The 20,680-nt window shown below is 32.9% G+C and overlaps 1 protein-coding gene across 13 annotated transcripts; it reads right to left on the bottom strand.

Moving 5' to 3' along the window:
* Positions 1-400: 400 nt before the first annotated feature.
* Positions 401-20,408, bottom strand: LOC127834303 (uncharacterized). 13 transcript variants are annotated; one of them, XM_052360033.1, is made up of 12 exons: positions 13,394-13,794; positions 12,566-12,891; positions 10,749-10,863; positions 8,327-8,383; positions 6,509-6,559; positions 6,121-6,220; positions 5,863-5,880; positions 5,251-5,393; positions 3,680-3,827; positions 2,891-3,040; positions 1,927-2,115; positions 401-1,593 (listed from the first exon to the last, which is right to left on the bottom strand). In XM_052360033.1, exons 3-12 carry the CDS (start codon positions 10,758-10,760, stop codon positions 1,376-1,378), a joined length of 1,086 nt encoding a protein of 361 aa, XP_052215993.1. In that variant the 5' UTR covers positions 10,761-10,863; positions 12,566-12,891; positions 13,394-13,794; the 3' UTR covers positions 401-1,375. The 13 variants fall into 13 exon arrangements, with proteins under 13 accessions (XP_052215993.1, XP_052215995.1, XP_052215994.1 ...); XM_052360027.1 differs by lacking the exons at positions 12,566-12,891; positions 13,394-13,794 and adding exons at positions 18,497-18,564; positions 20,350-20,408 and having other exon boundaries at positions 405-1,593; positions 5,251-5,396; XM_052360029.1 differs by lacking the exons at positions 12,566-12,891; positions 13,394-13,794 and adding exons at positions 18,497-18,564; positions 18,724-19,414 and having other exon boundaries at positions 405-1,593; positions 5,251-5,396.
* Between the last annotated feature and the right edge of the window lie 272 nt (positions 20,409-20,680).

Consider the following 20,680-nt stretch of genomic DNA (forward strand, 5'->3'; position numbering starts at 1 on the left):
AAAAAGAACGTCACAGACACATGGGACGACTCAAGTTAGATGTTTCAGCTATAAACTTACTATAGGGCTTTTTATTGACAGGTGTTAGGTATGTGACCCGTCGTATTCAGAACACATCGGTATTATCCGAAATACACGTTTTTTATAAGCTTTTGTGCCATGGATTTTAAAAGAAAAGCGTCTCATCACTTCATAAAGATTGCATTACTTTTTATGTAAATTTTACACATTGGCCAAATGTTAACATTTAACTGAGTAATATGTGTTGCATGTTTCATTTCGCTCACTGTACATTAAACATCCGTATATATGTATATATAGAGATGATATATAATATATATGGTCTATATGGTGTATATGTTATATATATATATATATATATGGATGATATATTCTGAAGTGGACGTTATATTCAAGTTAACGTCAACAGAACCAAAGGAATTAATAACAAAAATATATAAGTTTACTAAAGAACGTCAACAAAACCAACAGTAATAGCAACAGCAAATATAAATTTACTTAATTACGTCCACAAAACGATCATGTAGAGAGACAACCCATGAAGCTATGTTTCGCAATAGTATAAACGAGATTGAAAGTAATGTGACTATACTTTATCATAATTATAATAATAACTGATATAATTAATTACAAACAAAACAAACAAGTACACGTACATATAAACAATAAATATATATACTTATGCAAATAGAACACAATCAAATACACGGATTTTATAACAACCCAACTCTTTGGTTGTACATTAATTACCGTAACGTACCTACTTTCAACAAATTCTGACAAAAACTATTGTATAAAATCATTCATCTCAACAGAATGTTAAAACAATCACATCCTCAAGTACTATATATAAAATGCAAAAGGTTTTCGTGTCATGCTTCCAAATGAAATAATATTTACGTATTTCAAACTATTAACTTTAAAACATTTGGACGTCAAAGCGTCTGCAAAAATCAGCTAAAATGTACCAGTGAAATTACCATTATCAAAACTAACATGTTATAAACCTTTCCATGGATATCCTTTTAAGTAGAAAATACGCAATATGGTTCGCCAGCAAACTAAACGCTAAACAAAAAACTAAATTATACAAAACCAAATGTTTAGGACAAAAACTATTATTGAAATGTATGACAGTCGCTGCAATTCGTTTCATACAGAACACATTTCATACTAAAATGATCTAGCACGATAAACGCAAAAATGAGAAATTAAAGCGAATGTGTAAATTATACGATACGCATACATGGTAAAACATGTACAACAATGCAACGTTTATATCCTGAGTCGATATACTTGCTAGATTCTACATCAATACAATACTGAATGGTCTGTTTTCTTCCCGGCGTGTCATCTACATTGTACTAGAATTTGTACACATTGCCTGTAATATTTCCGATGTTATAGTCACAGTCTTGTTGAATGTATCACGACACCATTTCCCGACGCACAACGTATCGCATTGAGTAATATTCTTGAAAATACTTTGATATCTTTCGGAGTCATTTGAACACTTTTCAAATTTTGTACAAATCAGTTCACAAGTGGTAACAGGCGCCGCACAAACGCATTCTGTATACAAAAAAGTTTTCTGTTGTTGATGCAAGTTCATTGCTATGACAGAATTTTCGCAAGAATGCGCTTGATTAAGTACACAAACTTTTCACTGGGTATTAACAAAGTTGCACCATATAAATTATTTCAAAGTCACATTCCATTTTAACCACATTTATTGGAATACAAATGTCAAACAGAATATCCACTTTTTAATTTTATGAACTATTATTATCTTCCTCATTTTACATATAATCTGTAAAAATAAATATTTCATTCATGTGATTATTTATGCAATGAACAAGTATTTATAAACTTCAATTTTTATGACATAACAATGAGTATGTTTACCAGACGAAATATCCGAACAAGCTGGCAGACGGAAGTTGTGTTGCTTAGCGGCGATGCCATTTTGATGGAGAACGCATGAAATGTCCATCGAACTATTTTGGCGTATCACACCCTCGTTGATTTCGAACACGCAACTCTTGTTATGCCCTCCATCTGTCATCGGTGTTGTGTTACACAATTTGGCATCATCTATTAATTGTATTGAATAAGTACTGTCAATTCTGGTATCATAACGCTTGTTTCACGATCATATTTTATGGTACAATGTTTTGCTATAAAAATTATTCTCAAATAATAAACAGAAATGAAACATTATATTGAAGTAGCGCGATGACGTGTAAGCTTGTATTATTATGGTATAGAGATATTAATGTCATTCATTTCAAATCAATACAGTACTTAAGAACGCGCTGTAAATATGCTTCTAACACGAGTCAATGATGTGCCATACAAATCAGTTCAATTTGTATAAAGATCATTTATATTACAAAAACAAATATGTATTATCGAAGGTACTAATTACACCGGCTTCCTAATACCGCTATGATACAGAAGTTTGAAATTAAGTGATTTAACTCGTCGTCAAAGTATGGCATGGGCATTTTGAATTTGAATGAGTAAAACGTACCCAAACCACTTCGTTTTGTCGATAAGCAATCATGAAATGTAATATAATGTATAGAACCAGTTCGCTTGACAAAACGACCGCACGTTACCCAAATAATATCTAAAATGGCTAATCCCCTGCTTTGTTTTAATGTGTTGAATCAATTATTAAGGCAAACACTAGCCTGCCAGGCATTATGGACATCAACTCTGACGTTTCATGAGAACTGAAGCTCACAAAATCCACCAACATGGTAACTCCAGTATGTTCATCCACAGAACCCTTAAGACTGTTCGTGGAAATGTACTCAGACAATTATCTTCTATCTTTGAATAAAAGTTTAGTTGCTATGGTTACCTTCGGAAAGATACCGGATTCTCTCGACATCAACAGTCATGGCAAACTCACTACACGATGACGTCACTTCGCACGTGAATGTGAAGATTGATGACAAATTTGGATCACGTGGATCAAAGACTTGAGACACACTTGTCTCCAAGGGATGATCTTAATAATAATAGGATTTTGTTTACTAATCATGGAACACAATGAAAGATAAATAGTTAAGTACCTGAATAAATCGTGTGTCCATGCTTTTAACAAACACGGTTTAGATCGGCCATTGTATTTTTGAAATGGACGAGACAAGCACATATACTAGTTCAATTAAGTTACTGTGATACGAATTGATATGTAACAAAGTATTTCCTGAATTTGAGCCTTATTTCAAAATAACGAAATGGATTTAAATATAAAAGAATTTGAAACTTTATCATCAATGAGGAAAAAGTACATCGCTGACTTATTAAGCTGGTGTCATGCTCTTTTATTGTGCTAAAAGGCGCGTGCGCCTAGTTTTGTAAACACATTTAGCCTTATAACAGTTTGATGATTAGTAAGTTGTGTTTTAACAATCGTCAATTTTGATATTTTGAAGAAAAGCGGTCTGAAGAAAAGCGACCGCGAAATTCACCTGATAAAAACTGTAACATATTGACTATAAGTACTATCAACATAGTCTGCGTCACACTTGTATGGTTCCTAAGAATATTGAAATAATGGCAGAACCTTGTAATTAATGAGTGTGAAGATTTACTTTTGAGGGTTCGACAGCAGTTTATATTTATACAGATTGGTGTAACTAACCAGGTGACCGAAGTTCCAGTTTGGTGCTTAGCACAGTGTTCCCTCCTGTGTCAGACAGTGAAATAGATAACGTCCCACGGATCAGACAGGTAACATTTGGACCGGTACAAGTTAGTGTGCCTTCCGCAGCTTCAAATGTACAGTTTACCTAAAACATAATTCAGAAAAATAACCCCATCCTAGCGAAATAGAATAAATGTAAAACTTAGTGGATATTTTGTGAATTCTATATTAAATATTAATCACTCGCAATACGATAACAAACATGAACAAGGGCGGGTATAAATGTAAACGAGGCCACAAACAACGCATCAAACTTCCTCAGCATATGGGAGCTGACTTGGTTTAAGTGAGATTAGTTGGCGTTAACTTCCAAAATGGCGTCGCTTTGATAAGTTTTGCTAAGGAGTAACTTGTATTTTCACTCGGTTAGTCACTTTATATTTATATTTCCTTAAAATAATCTCTTTCGGCTCTATGGTGTTTGAGCTTCCCTCGTTGTTTTTTTTTCAAAATCAAATACGTCAGAATAAAAAAAGTTATTGCAGGAAAGTCGTCCACAAATGTGTTGTTAACTTACGTGACCTTCGAGAAATTTGATGTGATAATATCATTTTTTTCTTGCGCATCTGTATTGATAATATTTCGAAAAACACTATTAATTTTTTTTCCCGACAAGGTGTTATCTCTAAAAAAAAATTATTGACGAAATAAATTGGTTTAAGCCCCCTTTGTGGAACTGACTTTCTTTTAAGCACATTTTGGGACCTGTCTTTAAAACTGGCAAACATATCTTTCACATGTTAAAGGGTTTGACGCGAAGTACCGACCTATCGTTAATAAAGTGTATATGTGTACTTCAATATTTTAGTATAGCATGTTAAGTGGTGCTACATAGGTGTTTTTTTTTCGTAATCATGTTACTTACTGTAGCATTTTAATACTGCTGTTAAAAAAAAACCTGCCGACCAACTCAATCAGTTCACTTATGTTCAAGAGTATGGGTTCTGGGGTGGCTGCAAACGAGATCATAGAATGTTTATCAGCCGTTTTCACTAATATTTTAATGAATTTAATGTATTTTATGACTGCTCGACCTTATTCTTATATGAACTTTTGTTTAACCATTCTTTTCTTCCATCTATTTAGAGGATGCAGGTCTCAGATGGCGTAAAGTAATGCATCGTTCGTTGCAGTATATGTAATTAGGAATTTAGAAATAGATAACATTCCTTATCATTTAAACCAAATCATCTCCCGTATACGCATAAACCATCTGCTTAGGCACATGCCATATACATGTCATGGATTGTATTTTCATGTTTGCATATGATTTAATTAGAGCCCCTTTACGCGCTTGATTTCAAACATTATCTTGTCCAAACAGGACTCATTGTTAACTTCTAAAATAAAAACATATAAAGTTACAAATAATAAGCGCAATTTATATTGTTAAACATTTTTTGATTCGGATGGAAAAATGAGCATTATAAAAACCGTTACCTAAGATTTAATTTAGGATATTGAGAAAAAAGAATTAACCATTAAGATATTCGCACACTTCCACCTACTTGTGAAATGATTCGGCCATCTAGAGCTAAGTGCGTGTACTTGGCGTCTATATCGGTGAACGCGTCTGCTGGATCCGTTCTGTCAACGTAACACTTTACTCCTAATGGTTTCCCCATGGTATACTCTGTCAGTGTGCACGTACCTACTGTCATGATGACATTGATACACACAAAGGTTTAGCAATATTATCATTACGAAGAGTTGATATTATTTTCTTAAGCGCAGCTTCTTTGTCTGATGATCTGACATAAAATATCGAAGGAGCAATATGCGTGTTTGTTTCAAATTACAAACCTAATCAGATTCAGACGAAGGCCATTGCACCATTAGTTTGGGATATAAGCTTACGTTTAGAAACGTATATTATTTGCAAGTGCATAAATGCTCATATTGTGCATTTATTCTATGATCGTTGGATACACGAAACCAAGGAAATTTTTCGTCTTTTGAGCATTTTATTTACGGAGCCTTATGATGCTTGACTTATTTGTAATGTTATTTGTATTGCAATTTTTTGTCTCTATTGCTTGCTAAGAAGCACAAACATTTAGCACACACGCGTAAATGTTAAGTTCTAATTTAAAAGAAAACGACGTATTTGTCACACCTACCTCTGTTCACGGAAGGATCTGTAAATAGAAAAAGGCATGGGCTGCAGTAGAGCACAGCGAAAGAAACTTCTAATGGCATGTTCATAATATAAACTAAAATACAAAGTTAGAGAACTACCCTATTTGTTTTATTCAAAAGATAATCAATACAATCGAAGCATTCGAAATGCAAGTATAAGGCTCTTTCACTAAACAAAACTTGTGTTTCATTTACAAAAAAAACATGTTAGATATAGCCTAGCGAACATATATGCTCACTGTTCTTGTTCCGGTTTCGAATCACTTCGATTGGAACGACGACGCATACCACAAGTACCACACACACAGGTATTATTATTCCTAATGCCATCGTTGTTTTCTTTAACATAAAAAGTCAACAATAAACAAAGGGAAAACGTTTTGCAACACACTGGAAACTTATTTTATATTGAAAGACCCTCAGTTACTTTAGCAACACCATGTTATTAATTCATCTGCATAAACAGTTCAAGTATTCTGAAGACAATCGCCTACAATTCGCGATATTTCGATTAAGGCAGAGTTGTTTACAAAATTCCGGCATTTATAAGCTAATATTTTATATACAAAACAATACATACAAATATTTTTCTCACACATATTCTGATCACTTGTTAAGTATACTCACTTTCGAAACTGAACATGTACGATCCGCTAAATGGGTAGAGTTTTCCGCAAACTGTAATAAAAACGGTTTAAAGCCCTTTCCATATTTTGGTAAATTGACAAAATTAAAAAAAGCTGTTTCAGATTCGCAAATTATTGTTCTAGTTATGATATTTATGAAGAAACAATAATACTGAACATGTACCATGCTCTAGAATAGCCATTATATGCATGACGATTAAAAAACCTGTAAGGTATAAAGCGTTGCAACGCGAAACGATTGAATAATTTGGAGAGTTCTGTTGTTGTCGTTATATTTTGTGTAACTACAATGATTGCTTATATATGGTATAAAAACATCGTTTATTGTATGAGCACGGATAGCCGAGAGGTCTAAATGGGAGACTGTTTACTCCAGGACTCCAGGGATCAGTGGTTCGAGCCCTGTTTAGGGTTACTTTTTTTTTAAATTGTATTCTTGATTTTATACTGGGGATTTTTAGATCCAATGTCTAAATTTATCAATATAAAGCATTTAATTACAAACTTCAATACATGCCAAAATCTGTGAAAGGCCCCTTTAAATGAGTATAGCTCTATTTAGCAACCACACATTATTAAAATGATAATGAAAATTGCTATTTTAAGTAGTAGTAGTCGAAACACAGTATGATGTTACACACACAATATAACTTCTCTGTCCCAAATATAACTTCTCCTTCCCGGGTCGTATCAGATAAGATTTTAAAATTATTTCAATGTATTAATAGACATACGTTATGATACCCAAGAAAGTGAGTGGCCAGTTTTGAACCCAGCGACAATATTTTTATAATCTGTGTAGGTAGCCACAATCTGATGCCACGTACTGAATCTCAAGTTGTGGGCATAAGTTGTCATGTTAAACAAGTCAGTATAAATGTGTGCCACTTGGGGCATGGCAAGGTTTGATCGAAGACATGATCTAAACAACTTTATGAAAGATGTTTACTTTGTTTTACATCAACGCTCCTCGAATTCCGAAAATTTAGTGTAAGTCCACACAAATCATGGCATGGGACTACTGGATTTGTACCAGTTTTAGCCTCAAAGGTATCAAGTGAACAGACTATGTAAAGACATCTATGCAATGCTACACAGCAAACATTTAACCACTTGTTTCAAAGGAGAGTAATTTTATGGAAAATAAATAAACAAGTCTTTATGAATCATACGACCATAGATCAAATTTTGACAACAGCGGTATGATCTAAACTAACTTTCTACAAAGCCATTACCTGGTGATTCACACTAAATATTAAATCTTCAGGACATGTGGTTTGAGTGAATTGATCTTTTACGTAAATAATTATAAGATAAGATTTTGTTAAGTTACCATACAAAATAAGTCTGTATTATTTTATTAAAAATTAAAGATTAAAAAACTGTTGCATGATATTATCAAGCTAAGAACAGGATCATTACGTGATATACACAACAAACATCAAACTCTGGGAACTGTGCTAATTATTTATGTGTCTTTATGGATCATGTGATCTAAGGAGTGTGACCAATTTTGACCCATGGAGCATGCTTTTAACAAACTGTGTAGAGGACAAATAAACTATACCTACTGACGAAATATTGTAACTCTTACGATTGCGGTTTCAACGGAGAAAATTATTATAGAAATGTACGATACATGTCGTTGTAAGGCAGGAAATGAACAATAATTGTATATATCTTATTAAATATAATCGCAGTTTTAAAAGCACGGTTGGCATATTTACCAATAGTTAATATCAGAACGAAATAGCGATTGTTCACACTTTAATTATTATGACTGTGGTTGCATACTCACTTCGGGAACTGAATTGTCAGTATGAAGAGATGTGATAGACAGACTGCATTCCGGTGACTGAAATGCAAAAAGTGTTAAATGGTAATGTTCTCTCGTCGATCAGAATGTACAGCTACTGATGTCAGTACATTTTAAACAAATGCATTACTATCAGCAGTATGTTTATATATCATAAAGTGACCAATTTTGAGGTGTGCCCTTCAATAGCAGAAGACTTTAAAAATAGTGTTTGTAGATAGGGAGTAACGGTTTTGTTAATCAAACATGTATATAACTTACACCGTTAAACCAGTTTATCGCCAAATGCTTGTCAATAACCATTTCTTAGTTGTTGAAAAATCTTTTTTAATAACGGTTTGTTCGATTTTCTTCCAGCAAAGTATAATAAACACTGATGCAAAATAATAATGTCTCCTGACGTTGTTTCTGCAGTTTTCTTGAACAATTTGAAAAATGCTTAATAAAATTGACTGTAAAGAAGTGTTTGTCTCATAAACAAAAGTCGTATTGACTTATATGTTAACGAATACACACATCTTGAAAACATAAAGCCAATTACCTCTAACAAACAATTATGTCAAGTGTTGATTTTTTATGAGTTCCATTGTTAATGTCAAAGTGAAAGAAAACCCGTCATTATAAGCATCTAGTCCGTTGTACTTTTTGTTGTTTCTTTATCCATGCATTGAGTAACTTATGCCATGTTAGTATAATATAATGGTATGATTTATTTCATTATGCCGTACTTAAGATGTTTTATGTTCGCACGTGCAGTTCATGCAATAGTGTTAGTTTTATAAGCCAGTGATTTAGTCTAGTATTGCGTCCTTAAAAAATATTATGACGTCGTAAAAACAGACTAAAACTGATTTAAAAGATACTGTTAGTTTTTGATCCAAATACCGTATTTTTAAAAATTCACATGTTTATCGTCTCACATTTTATAAAACATACACAGGTTTTTCTGTCACATATTTGAGTCATACGATATTAAATATTTTGAATGTTTGAAATCGTTTTATTTTATTCATTAAGAGGGATAGAGTTGTATTCTTTATCATGATTTAATTTGGGCTGCGACAATCAACATCGACCGGAGTTAACGACTTGTTTGATAAGCTTGCTGTTCTATTTTCGAAAAGTCAGGGCGTAGCCAATTATTTCTCTTATCTGAAAAACGCATATTGTTATCATTTCGGAATGTAAATCATACTTACAAAAAGGATCATTATTATTCAAATTTTTCGAAAAATGGTAATAAGTCTATAAGGTACACATGTCATGCCCTTACGTCATTAACAAACCATAAAATAATATTGTATTCGGAGGCATTTTGTTTTGAGTTTTTACATATCGGACATGATTATGATTATCCTGCAATAGTTAGAGATTCAGTTTGCCATATTGTATTATATGCTATACTTGGTCGAATTACTTTTCAAGATTATCATATTTAGCCAAGCCTGAGTGCACACTCTTGAAACAATAAAAGCATAATTCACGTAATTAAGCAATGTTTATACAAACTCATAAATCAAATAAAGACCTCAGAATCGGGTCGTTAATTTAAATATATATTAAATACCGATGTCCGTCAGGCGTGTAGTGTTTTTGAAGTGTTGTGTTGCTTATTATGATTTATTGATCAATCCAATAACCAAACAACATTCAATCCAACTTCCGCATTCTTGTTCAAATCATAGCTTGCGGGTAGGTTAAACACTTTGAATGACGAAGCATTATTGGCTTTTAAGTTTAAACCAAATCATTCTCAAATCGATTGGTGTCGTGTACATTATTTTAATTACTGTTAAATGGTTGCAGTAATACTATTACCAACATTCATTAATGTGTTAAAGTTAAGCCATGTATATATTCAAGATTAGTTTCTATATATGATGGTTGTAACTGTTTAAAAAACAAAACAATGAAAAGTACATTTTAACGATATGTGTTCTAGAAAAACGCTTGAACCTGTAGCTTTTTTTAAACAAACAACAATTAGTAAACAGTGGCTATTTATTTTTCAAGGTTTGTCTTACATAACAAGTATATTTAGAGTCGATCTTTAAATACTAGATTTTATTCGTCAATTTCAAACAAACCGTTGCAATGGTGGAATTTGTTTTCACCTATTTCACTCTTTGAATGCACTATAAAAAGTAATAAATTAAACCTAATTTTCAATCAACGAAAAGCGAGTGTCAGTTGAATACTTTTAATCTATAAATGATACATACTTCGAATACAAACATACAATGATACATTTTATTTTCAAATGAAAATCAGAATGTGAATGCAGATTTTTAGAAAACGGCTATTTTTATAACAATGCTCACTATGATTATCTGTTATGAATGTTTATGAACGAAATACTAGTAATTCAAATATTGCGGTATATGTAAAAGCAGTGTATACTTACTACTCGCGTCATGATGTCGCCACCCAAAGTGTGTCAGTACCATAGAACCACACCCAGGTGTACAGCCGCTAACGAACTATTATTAAACACTTTTTGGCATGTGTATCCTGAGTTTCTGAAATTAATGACAATACTGTTATGCGTTACTCAACCAAATGTTAACGTTTATTAGTATCATTCAGATGATTAAACCTTCCACATGGGCCCCTGAATTGATTACCAAACTAGCATCATACCATTTATGTTTTGAAGCTTTTTCGCCAACTAATGCCTATAGTGCAATGTGTTACGCATCCAATTACCAATGTTTTGCCCGTATTAACAATACTGAGTTTATCACGTGATGATAAAAACATCAAGATGGCGACGTCCATGCCAAAACAGGTATGTTGTTTACTTCTATACCATTTATTAATGATATTTAATTGATCCATGCTGCCAACGTTCCAGCAATATCAGAAAGAAAGTGAATTGCGTGTATTTTTATTTTGTCATTTGCAAAAGAACTCGATTTTGCTCGTTCTACAATTTCTAATCGGGGACTGATGCCAACATAATTTGTGATCGTCGCTGGTTTGTTTTTTGAAGAAGGGAATTTCTCTTTCAGCATAAAATATGAAAACATCTAAAAGCAAAAACATGTCATGAGATTGCTTTGCTTATTTATTAATATGTTTGATAAACGACAGACAGGTAAGAATCGATTCAAAGTTTTAGCACTAAACAGGTTAGCGATGTAAATGGGTTCCGAATTTGACAGAACGGTTCACTTTGCGTATACATGTATATTATCATTAAGAGGCCTCGGTTCCAGCGGAAAAAAACTTAAAATGATTTGTTTATCTGGTGTAATTTTACACTTAAAGTTATTCTGTTTACGAGATAGTTTACAATTCGGACGAGATTTCCCTGCTCGAATTCATTTAATTGGAAGTAGTGCACTCAAATCCCTGACTGTAACGATATTATATCCGGGATCGTGTTCCATTGTTCTATGGTTCATTTCAAGCATTAAGCGCCACTTGAGTTGTATCAAAGTACACGCTGGCATGTGAAATGTGAAAAAAAAAACACAGTCGATTTAAAGCAGAATATTTCATTTATTTGAAAAAGTACCACAGCGCGTTATATATAATGATTCAAAACTATACATATATTAATGTACATGTATATTTAATAATAGTAAACCACACGTTTTGAAAAAAAAACACACATTTTAATAGCAACCATTCAATACATAAATAAATGAAAATAATAACGATATTATACCTAGTTGTAATAAGAAGTTATTTATTGTACTAAACTTGTTGTTTTTATGTTTCACATGGTGTATAAATCAGCATTTTAATTATAAACTGTACCTAATTTTTAAAATGCCGAAAAATGCGATACAATTAACATTATATTATAACCATTCACATACAATCACGGTCAAACGAATATAAATTCTAACCATGAAATGCTATACTTATAAAAAAACATACATAAAAAATGTCAAATGTGTATAAATAAAATAACAACAAAGTTCTCACATGAAACAGTATAAGTGCACACTCTGGCGAAGTCGCAATTAAACACTGTTTCAAGATGTATGACTGGGGATTGTGGCTTGAGTTTTTTGGAACTACAATCCGTCATGTCCTATTGTGCTTGTTCACAATTTAAAAACATTACAATGTTGAAAAAAGAATTATCAGACTTTCAAAATTATACTGTATGGTTTTTATTAAACCAAGCAAACAAACTAATACGTACGAGAAAATTGAAAAATGGTTAACATACATGTTCATCCATAATTTAGCAAAAACGTGTATTACCTACATAGGTGTTTTTAAAATCCATTTCACATCCGGAAGTCTGCGTGTTTTAGTGCTAGCTCATCCGGAAGTCTGCGTGTTTTAGTGCTAGCTCATCCGGAAGTCTGCGTGTTTTAGTGCTAGCTCATCCGGAAGTCTGCGTGTTTTAGTGCTAGCTCATCCGAAAGTCTGCGTGTTTTTGTGCTAGCTCATCCGGAAGTCTGCGTGTTTTAGTGCTAGCTCATCCGGAAGTCTGCGTGTTTTAGTGCTAGCTCATTAGCTTTTGCTGCTTAATGTTCAGTGTTCGAACCCAGAGCCGGCACATTTTTCCTTGTTTTTATTTATAACTATTCAAAATAGTACATATTTCTTAGGCATTTAATTTAATGACTGTTTTAAAAGACGAAAACCTGTTCATATTTCAATTTAAATGCGATTTTCTTCCATATGAAATTAAACAAGACCCCCTTTTTATCGAAACAAATGTGATCCCAATAGATCATTGAATATTTTATTAAAAATAAATAATTATTAAAAAAAAAAATTATAGATAGATGTGTACTCAATACAGCAATAAAACCACGCAAGAATAATCGTATAAGGTTTTTTTATTTAAACATTTCTAAATGTGCAAGATGGATAGTAATACAATAAGTGAAACCCAGCAACGATCACAAATAACTTGGCGAACAGCTCTCGCTTATAAAATGTGCACTGAGTAAAGTCGAGATCCAGAGCGAATATTAACACCAAAGAAATGCTAATCACTATTTTTCTGATATGGCTTGACAATTCGCGGCCTTTGATATTTAAATAACAGTAATAAAAGGTATAAAACGGAACAAATACCTCTTTCGGCATAGATGTCACCATCTTGATTCCCTTTTGATCATCGCGTGATTACCCCCCTCAAAATACACACCCGCTTGTTTCTAAACGCACGATGAATAAAAGAACGCCTCTTAAATGAACTAAACAGTTTGTTATTTGAACTCAGCGCTATTTAACTTATGCATTTTCTGCAATTTGTTACACATCCATTCAATTTAAAACGTTTATCCGACATTTAATAGAACGAAACATATGAACACCTGCCCATGATCCAGAACCTCTCTGGATAATTTTCCGAGTGTCCTCAACGAAAGCCTTACTGTATTGTGTTACTTAACCGATTTAGAGCGTTAATCAAGCCTTAAATAGGAAATGTCCTACTCGATTTGTTAATGTTACTGTCGATTTCCGCATGACGAAATAATATATGTATCACGGAAAAGGGAACTTTTTGGAAAAACCCACTAATCTGCTGGTACAAATAAATGACCCATTTATAATCCTTTCAAAATCACACACCGTATCAACCGTTATTATTTAAAGTAAGCTATCATTGGTTGATGTAATGGACCAGCGTTGTTTGTACCGGGGTGATGAGTGGGTTTTTCTAAACTCGTGCTTTTCCGGGATCAGTCTATTCCGATCGCACATAAATAGAACACATTGGTTTCCCATCCGTTACTGGTATTCCGTTTAAGGTGTTTAATCCTCGTTTTGTTTATGTTAACAGTAAACACAATACCTATTTCATTACCCGGGGTGGACGGTTTAACGTGTGCATTTTAATAATCTATTTCTTAATGCTGCAAATGAAATATAGTGCAATAACCAGTAAAACTTCACAATTCAGTGTAAAGTGTAACAAAATCGATATGCTTTAAAGGGGCCGCCCAACAGATTTTGGCATGTATTGAAGCATGCCATTAAATGCTCTATATTGATACATTTAAACATTTGACATAAAAATCTCCAGTATAAAAACAAGAATACAATTTAAAAAAGAAAAAAAGTAAACCTCAAAAGGGCTCGAACCACTGACCCCTGGAGTCCCGCCTAGACCACTAGAACATCCATGCTCATGCCTACAGCGGATATATATTTTTCCTTTATAAGCAACCCTCGTTGTTTCCCAAAATAGAAACTACAACAACAGAACTTTCCAAATTATTCAATCGTTTCGCGTCGCACGCTTTATAATTTTCAGGTTTTCAAATCGTCAAAAGATGCATATAATGGATATTTTAAAGCATGGTAAATGGTCAGTATTACTATTTCCTCAAAAATATCATAACAAAAACGAAAATTTGCGAATCTGAAACAAATTTGTTTAATTTTGTCAATTTACCAAAACGTGAAAAGGCCCTATTTAGTTATTAGTCTATTTACCTGCCAGCGCATGATAGATAAAGATCAAAAAATGATTTAAAAGAGTTGTATTAGCGTGAACATGTCTGACATTTCATTATCGACGTCGAACGACAGCTATCTTTATGTAATATTGGCGTTTGCAAGGTAAGTTGCTACGTATAAATAACAAACACAAGGATTTTCAAAACGATGACGCACTTTGCAATTTACAGCATATTTAATCCGTTATAAATGTTTCATTAATAACACCTATATCTCAATAACCTATTGCATTAGAAATAAATAAGTTTTGTAAAAATCTTGCTCGGTTGATACCGTTGTGAAAATAAAATTAACGAAGACGTCCTTTGTTCAGGTTAAACCTATTTTATTTGACAGTCACGTTTTCGGATGGCAGATTCTCAAAACCAGAAATAGTGATCGTTCAGATGATAGTGCTCATCCTTTTATTCCGTAGTACAAAGGAAGGGGTAGGATAAATTACGTGTCCGTGTAAGCACAATGCTCACCCATAATGGCGGCGAATCGCGCCGGTTTTAAGTAATATTTCCAGGAAAACACATATAAACGCTTTAAAAATGAATTAGACAATGGTCGTTGAGTACCCGAGTACTAACCAACTTTACTTCGTCTATGATTCTTTGTCTTTTAATAAGAGTAGCTTAAACCTTAAGATCTATCCTTATATCAGATTCTTCCCTTGGAAAATTAAATTATAAATTAAAGAAGACATTTCAAAACGGAAACGCACACTTCAAAACTATTTTTATTCAATACAAGGTTTGTTTTTCAACAAACCATAGGTGCATCTTTGAAACATGATATTTGAAAGTATTGTAAAAATGAGTTTGAGACCGTTGTATAAATGATATACATGGACTTTACCGATGTTCGATCCATGAAAGTCACGTTTTCGGATCGCGGGATCACATAACCTCCGCGCAGAAATATTGATGGATCAGAGCATAGCTCTTGTATTGTTAGTCTGTATGTGGAAGTAAACCAGCCAGAAGTTGGTTGAGAATGTTCCCTATTTGTCACCTTTTTTTTCTTCATTTAATTTACCCAATCTGTCGAAAAACATTTTTTCATTTTAAGTCAAAAGACGCAATTAACATGTAAATGTTTGCAGAGCTGGCTTTTACATAATGAGCTTTTGTTCTCTGGCTTTTACATAATGAGCATTTGTTCTCTGGAAGTGCACGTTTTCAATACCGACTTGCTTTGTTTCACGATAATTTCATGGTGTTAAATATCAAATACTAACATACTTGTGATTTCTGATAAAAATATCAAAGCTATGGAATCTTGTGGTTACAGACTTGAATTATTTTAAGTTATTTACATTATAAGTCTTTGGAGATCATGTGACCCGTGGAGCTTGGCAAATTTAGACCCCAATGGCATGATTTAAAAAATCGTAGTAGATATCTACTATCTGATGACTCATACTAAAAACAAAAGTTGTTAGTACTGTGGGTTCAGAGATTTTTTTTATCATGCTACATTAATCTGTATAAATCACGTGACTGCTGGGGAACGGCTAGTTTGTATTCAGGTGCATTATATTATTTACACGCGATAATTACGTGATGTAGCAAAGCCAATATCAAATATCTAGGATTGTGGTTAAAAAGAAGATTTTGTTTAAGTTACTATTTAAATGTCTATATCGATCACGTGATCCCTTAATTTTTACCGTTTTTGACTTGATGGGCATGATTTTAACAAACTTTGTAGAAATAATGAATAACGGTTTTAGTAAACGAAAATTGTATTCTTTAACTAAAACCATTTAAGCAGTTTATTTTGTCAATTCTTGCCGATAACCATTTCTAGGTTTAAATTAATAAAGGTTGATGTTAAAAGGAATGCCTCCTGACATTATTTCCGCAGTTTCATTTGTTAAGATATGTGAACTAGAAATACTATATAAAATTGACTGTTCAGAAATGTACTTGTATGTATACACTGTTTTGTGATATGGCTTGAACTTATGTATGTATTGTGACAGGCAAGAAAAGTGTTAGTTCCATTCACAAAATTCCAAATTACTTACATGGTAACATTTATTTTTAACAAATACACACATCCAGAAAATATAAAGCCGATTTCCTCTAACACATAACTCAATCGAATATGGGTTCCCTTGTCACTGTAAAAGTAAATGATAACCAGTCGTTGACAATTTGTTTTTCGACAGAATTAAATAGCATTGAAAAGATTGATTCAAACAATGGGGGTGGACATGAACAGGTAAAATTATCCGTCATTATGTTATGAGTTTTTATCAACTGGGAATTGTAGAAGATAACATAACAATATTATTGCTTATAACAGAATCTCATAACAAAACCTGTTTTGGAACCTCCATTGTTCATATCGTGATTCAAAATGTGACTATTAACATCAACATCGACTGAGGTTTACAACATATTTCAAGGATTTCAGCATGAAAATGATATTAACAAAAGGATAATTATAATTCGTATCTTTGCAAAAGGATTATATTGATATCAGTTATCCAAGTGAAGCTAAAACATAAATAAGCGCATTATAATGCACTATCGCCTTCGATTTACCATGCAATAATTTAATTCGGAGGCATTTGTTTTGTTGTGGGATTTTACATATTAGACATAATCATGAGTATCCTGCAATAGTTTGGAAGATTTAGTTTGTCATTTTATAATATTCTTTGTCGAATTACTTTTGATGATCTTCAGTTAGCCAAACCCGAGCACGCAGCCTTCACAATGAGAGCAGCCTTCACATAACACACTTCCAAATTCACACTCATTAATCAAATAAAGACCTCAGAATCGGGTCGTTGATTTGAAATATGTCTTCGATATCGATAAACGTTTGGCATGTAGCTTTTTCTTTATTGGTGCGTTTAATGATTTATTTACCAATGCGATATGCATTCGATATTCAGTCTAACTTCCGCATTCTATCAATTGTTCAATTCATACCTTGAAAGTAATTGAAACGCTTCAAAAACAAGTATATATAAATTGGCTTTTCTGTTTAATGCAAATCATTGTACAGATCGATCGTGCTGATATCATTCTGTTTACGATAATTTATTGGTTGCAATATCAATATGAACAACATTCATTGATAGTGTAATGTTAAACCGTGAATACTTTTAAGACTTGTAACTGTTTATAAAACAAAACATTAGGAACGAGAATTTAAACAATATGTGTTCCAGCATATTGCTTGAAATTTTAAATGGACGCCATTTTCAACTACGCATTTTCTCGAAAACTCATAAACTCTATGCAAAAAACAATTCCCGATTGATTTGTCTTACTTAATAATTTTATTTATAGTCAATTAATATATATTATGTTTTATTCTTCGATTCTATTCAAAAAGTTGCAGGTAGTGGGATTCTTTTTTACTTCTTTGACTCTGTTTATGCATTTTGGAAAGGAATACATTTCAACGTTATTTTCAATCAAGGAAATTTTATTCGGTTAAATACTGTTATCTATCAATGATACATACTGCAATCGCAAACATACCACGATACATATTCGGTTCAAGTGAAAATGAGAATTTGACCTCATTGGAAATAACTGCATCTCTTTTTAAACGGCTGCTATTGTTGTTACATAACACTTCTCATAACGGTGTTCTTTTTTTCTATCTGACGAAATTATTATATTATATCCATTGTTATGTACGAAATACTAGTTATACCAAATAAAAGTATATGTCAAGGAAGTGTATACCTATACTTACCACTTGTGTCATGATATCGTCGTCTAATGCGCGTCGGTATCATGGAACCACGTCAAGGCGTACACAATCTAGGGAACAAACATTTTGTGATGTGTATACGTTTTTTCCGAAATAAACTCCAATACTGAATTGTGTTTCTCAATTAATTTCAAAAGTTTATTTTAATCATTCATATGGTAAATCTGTACACACTTGTCATAGAACTAATAAGAAAACTATAATTATACCAATTATACTTGGAAGCTTTTCCGCCAACAATAGCCTATTCCTAAATGTGTTGCCCCTTCAACCACATACCTTTTACCCGCATTTTATAAATACTGAGCGTGTAATCACGTGTTGATCAAACGGAAATCAAGACGGTGACGTCCATGCCGAAATAGTTTTTTTCCGTTTTTTACTATTTCTTAATTATTTAAGACCTACGTCGTGCTTCCGACGCTGACCGAAACCAATCTCGCGTTTGCTCGTGAATGTCCGGATATCGTCGCGAGAAATTCATGTGGAATATATTGTGACACAAAACAATAAAACGAGCATTTTGTATCTCGTTAAATCTATGTTATCATACCACTTCTAACGTTAAAACTTTGGTTATAGCTATAAAGAACACGGATGTTCGGGTAAATTTAAATTAAAAAAAACATAACAACTTCCAAAAACAAATGTGTCATGCATGCAAATGAATATTGCATGCATTGTTTTGTAAAAGCAAACAAACTGTCATGACAGAGAAAACTGTAAAATATTTAGCACACAAGTTCATAAATGTTCATCCATAATTGAGCAAAAACGTGTATAAACGTTTTGATTTTAAAATCTCATTCAAATCCAAACGACCGCGTATTCTAGTCGTAGCCCGTTAGCTTTTGCTGCTAAAAGTCTAGGTTCCAACACAGATCCAGTGCGGTATTATAAATTGTTTTTTTAACTTAGTTTATTCAAACTCTTAAAGTTTTGTTAGAAAATTAATTTAATGACATTTTTCAAAGATACGAATATCTGTGAAGAAGTCTATTTACATGCGGCTGTCTTATATATAAAATATTAACAAATGGGATATCTGTGGATCAATAAACGATTTGGTTACAAAAACGGAATAAAGCAAGTTATGGATGAGTACTCCATACGCAACAGCTATAAAATCTCGCAAGACTAATCTTTTAATGCTTTTTTAAACACTTCTCTATTTGAATGCAAGAGAGTAATAAACTAAGGTAAATCTAGTAACGATTACAAATGACATGGCGAACAGCTCACGCTTATCAAATATACCCCAAGTATAGTCGAGATTACGTGCGAATATTAACATAGAATACATGCTTATCACGTTCGTCTGATATAGAAATATAGTAGTCGGCTTTTAAATTAAGATAACGGTGATAAGTCAAGAAATAACTGTTCCGGCATGGACGTCGCCATCGCGATTCTCTTTTGATCATCACATGATTACCCCGTCTTGTCACACGCCCGCCTATTTCTAAACACACGATCACTGAAAGAACGCCTCTAAATTAAACGAAGACAGTTTGTATTTTTTACTTATAGTTTTGTTCAACAAATGCCTATACTGCAATTTGTTTCTCGCCCATTCAATAAAAAAACACGTTTAACCGACATTTTTTAGAACCAAACACATGAAAACCGATATGCCACCATTTCATGAACAAGAACCTCCAATGGTATTTTTCAGAGTTTCCTCAATGAACGCCTTTATTGTAGTGTGTTACTCAACCAATTTAAAGGATGGCACGTACAAATAATACACTGGTTTTCCACGCATTTTTTCCGTTTGTATTTGTAACTCCTCGTTTTGTTTATGTAAACAGGGAACCCAATAAATATGTCATTACCCTTGATGTGCTGTTGATGTGATCACTGAACGAAACAAATATGTCATAACGAATGCAGTTCATTTCTTAAAGGGGCCTTTTCACGTTTTGGCAAATTGACAAAATTGAATAAAGTTATTTCAGATTCGCTAATTTTCGTTTTAGCTATGATATTTGTGAGGTAACAGTAAAACTGAACATTTACCATGCTCTAATATATCCATTATATGCATCTTTTGACAATTTAACAACCTGAAAATTATAAAGCGTTGGAACGCGAAACGATTTCATAACTTTGAGAGTTCTGTTGCTGTCGTTTAAATTTGTGAAACTACGAAGATTGCTTATATAA

This window comes from Dreissena polymorpha, chromosome 6, assembly GCF_020536995.1.
Source record: "Dreissena polymorpha isolate Duluth1 chromosome 6, UMN_Dpol_1.0, whole genome shotgun sequence".
In the NCBI taxonomy this organism is placed as follows: Eukaryota; Metazoa; Mollusca; class Bivalvia; order Myida; family Dreissenidae; genus Dreissena; species Dreissena polymorpha.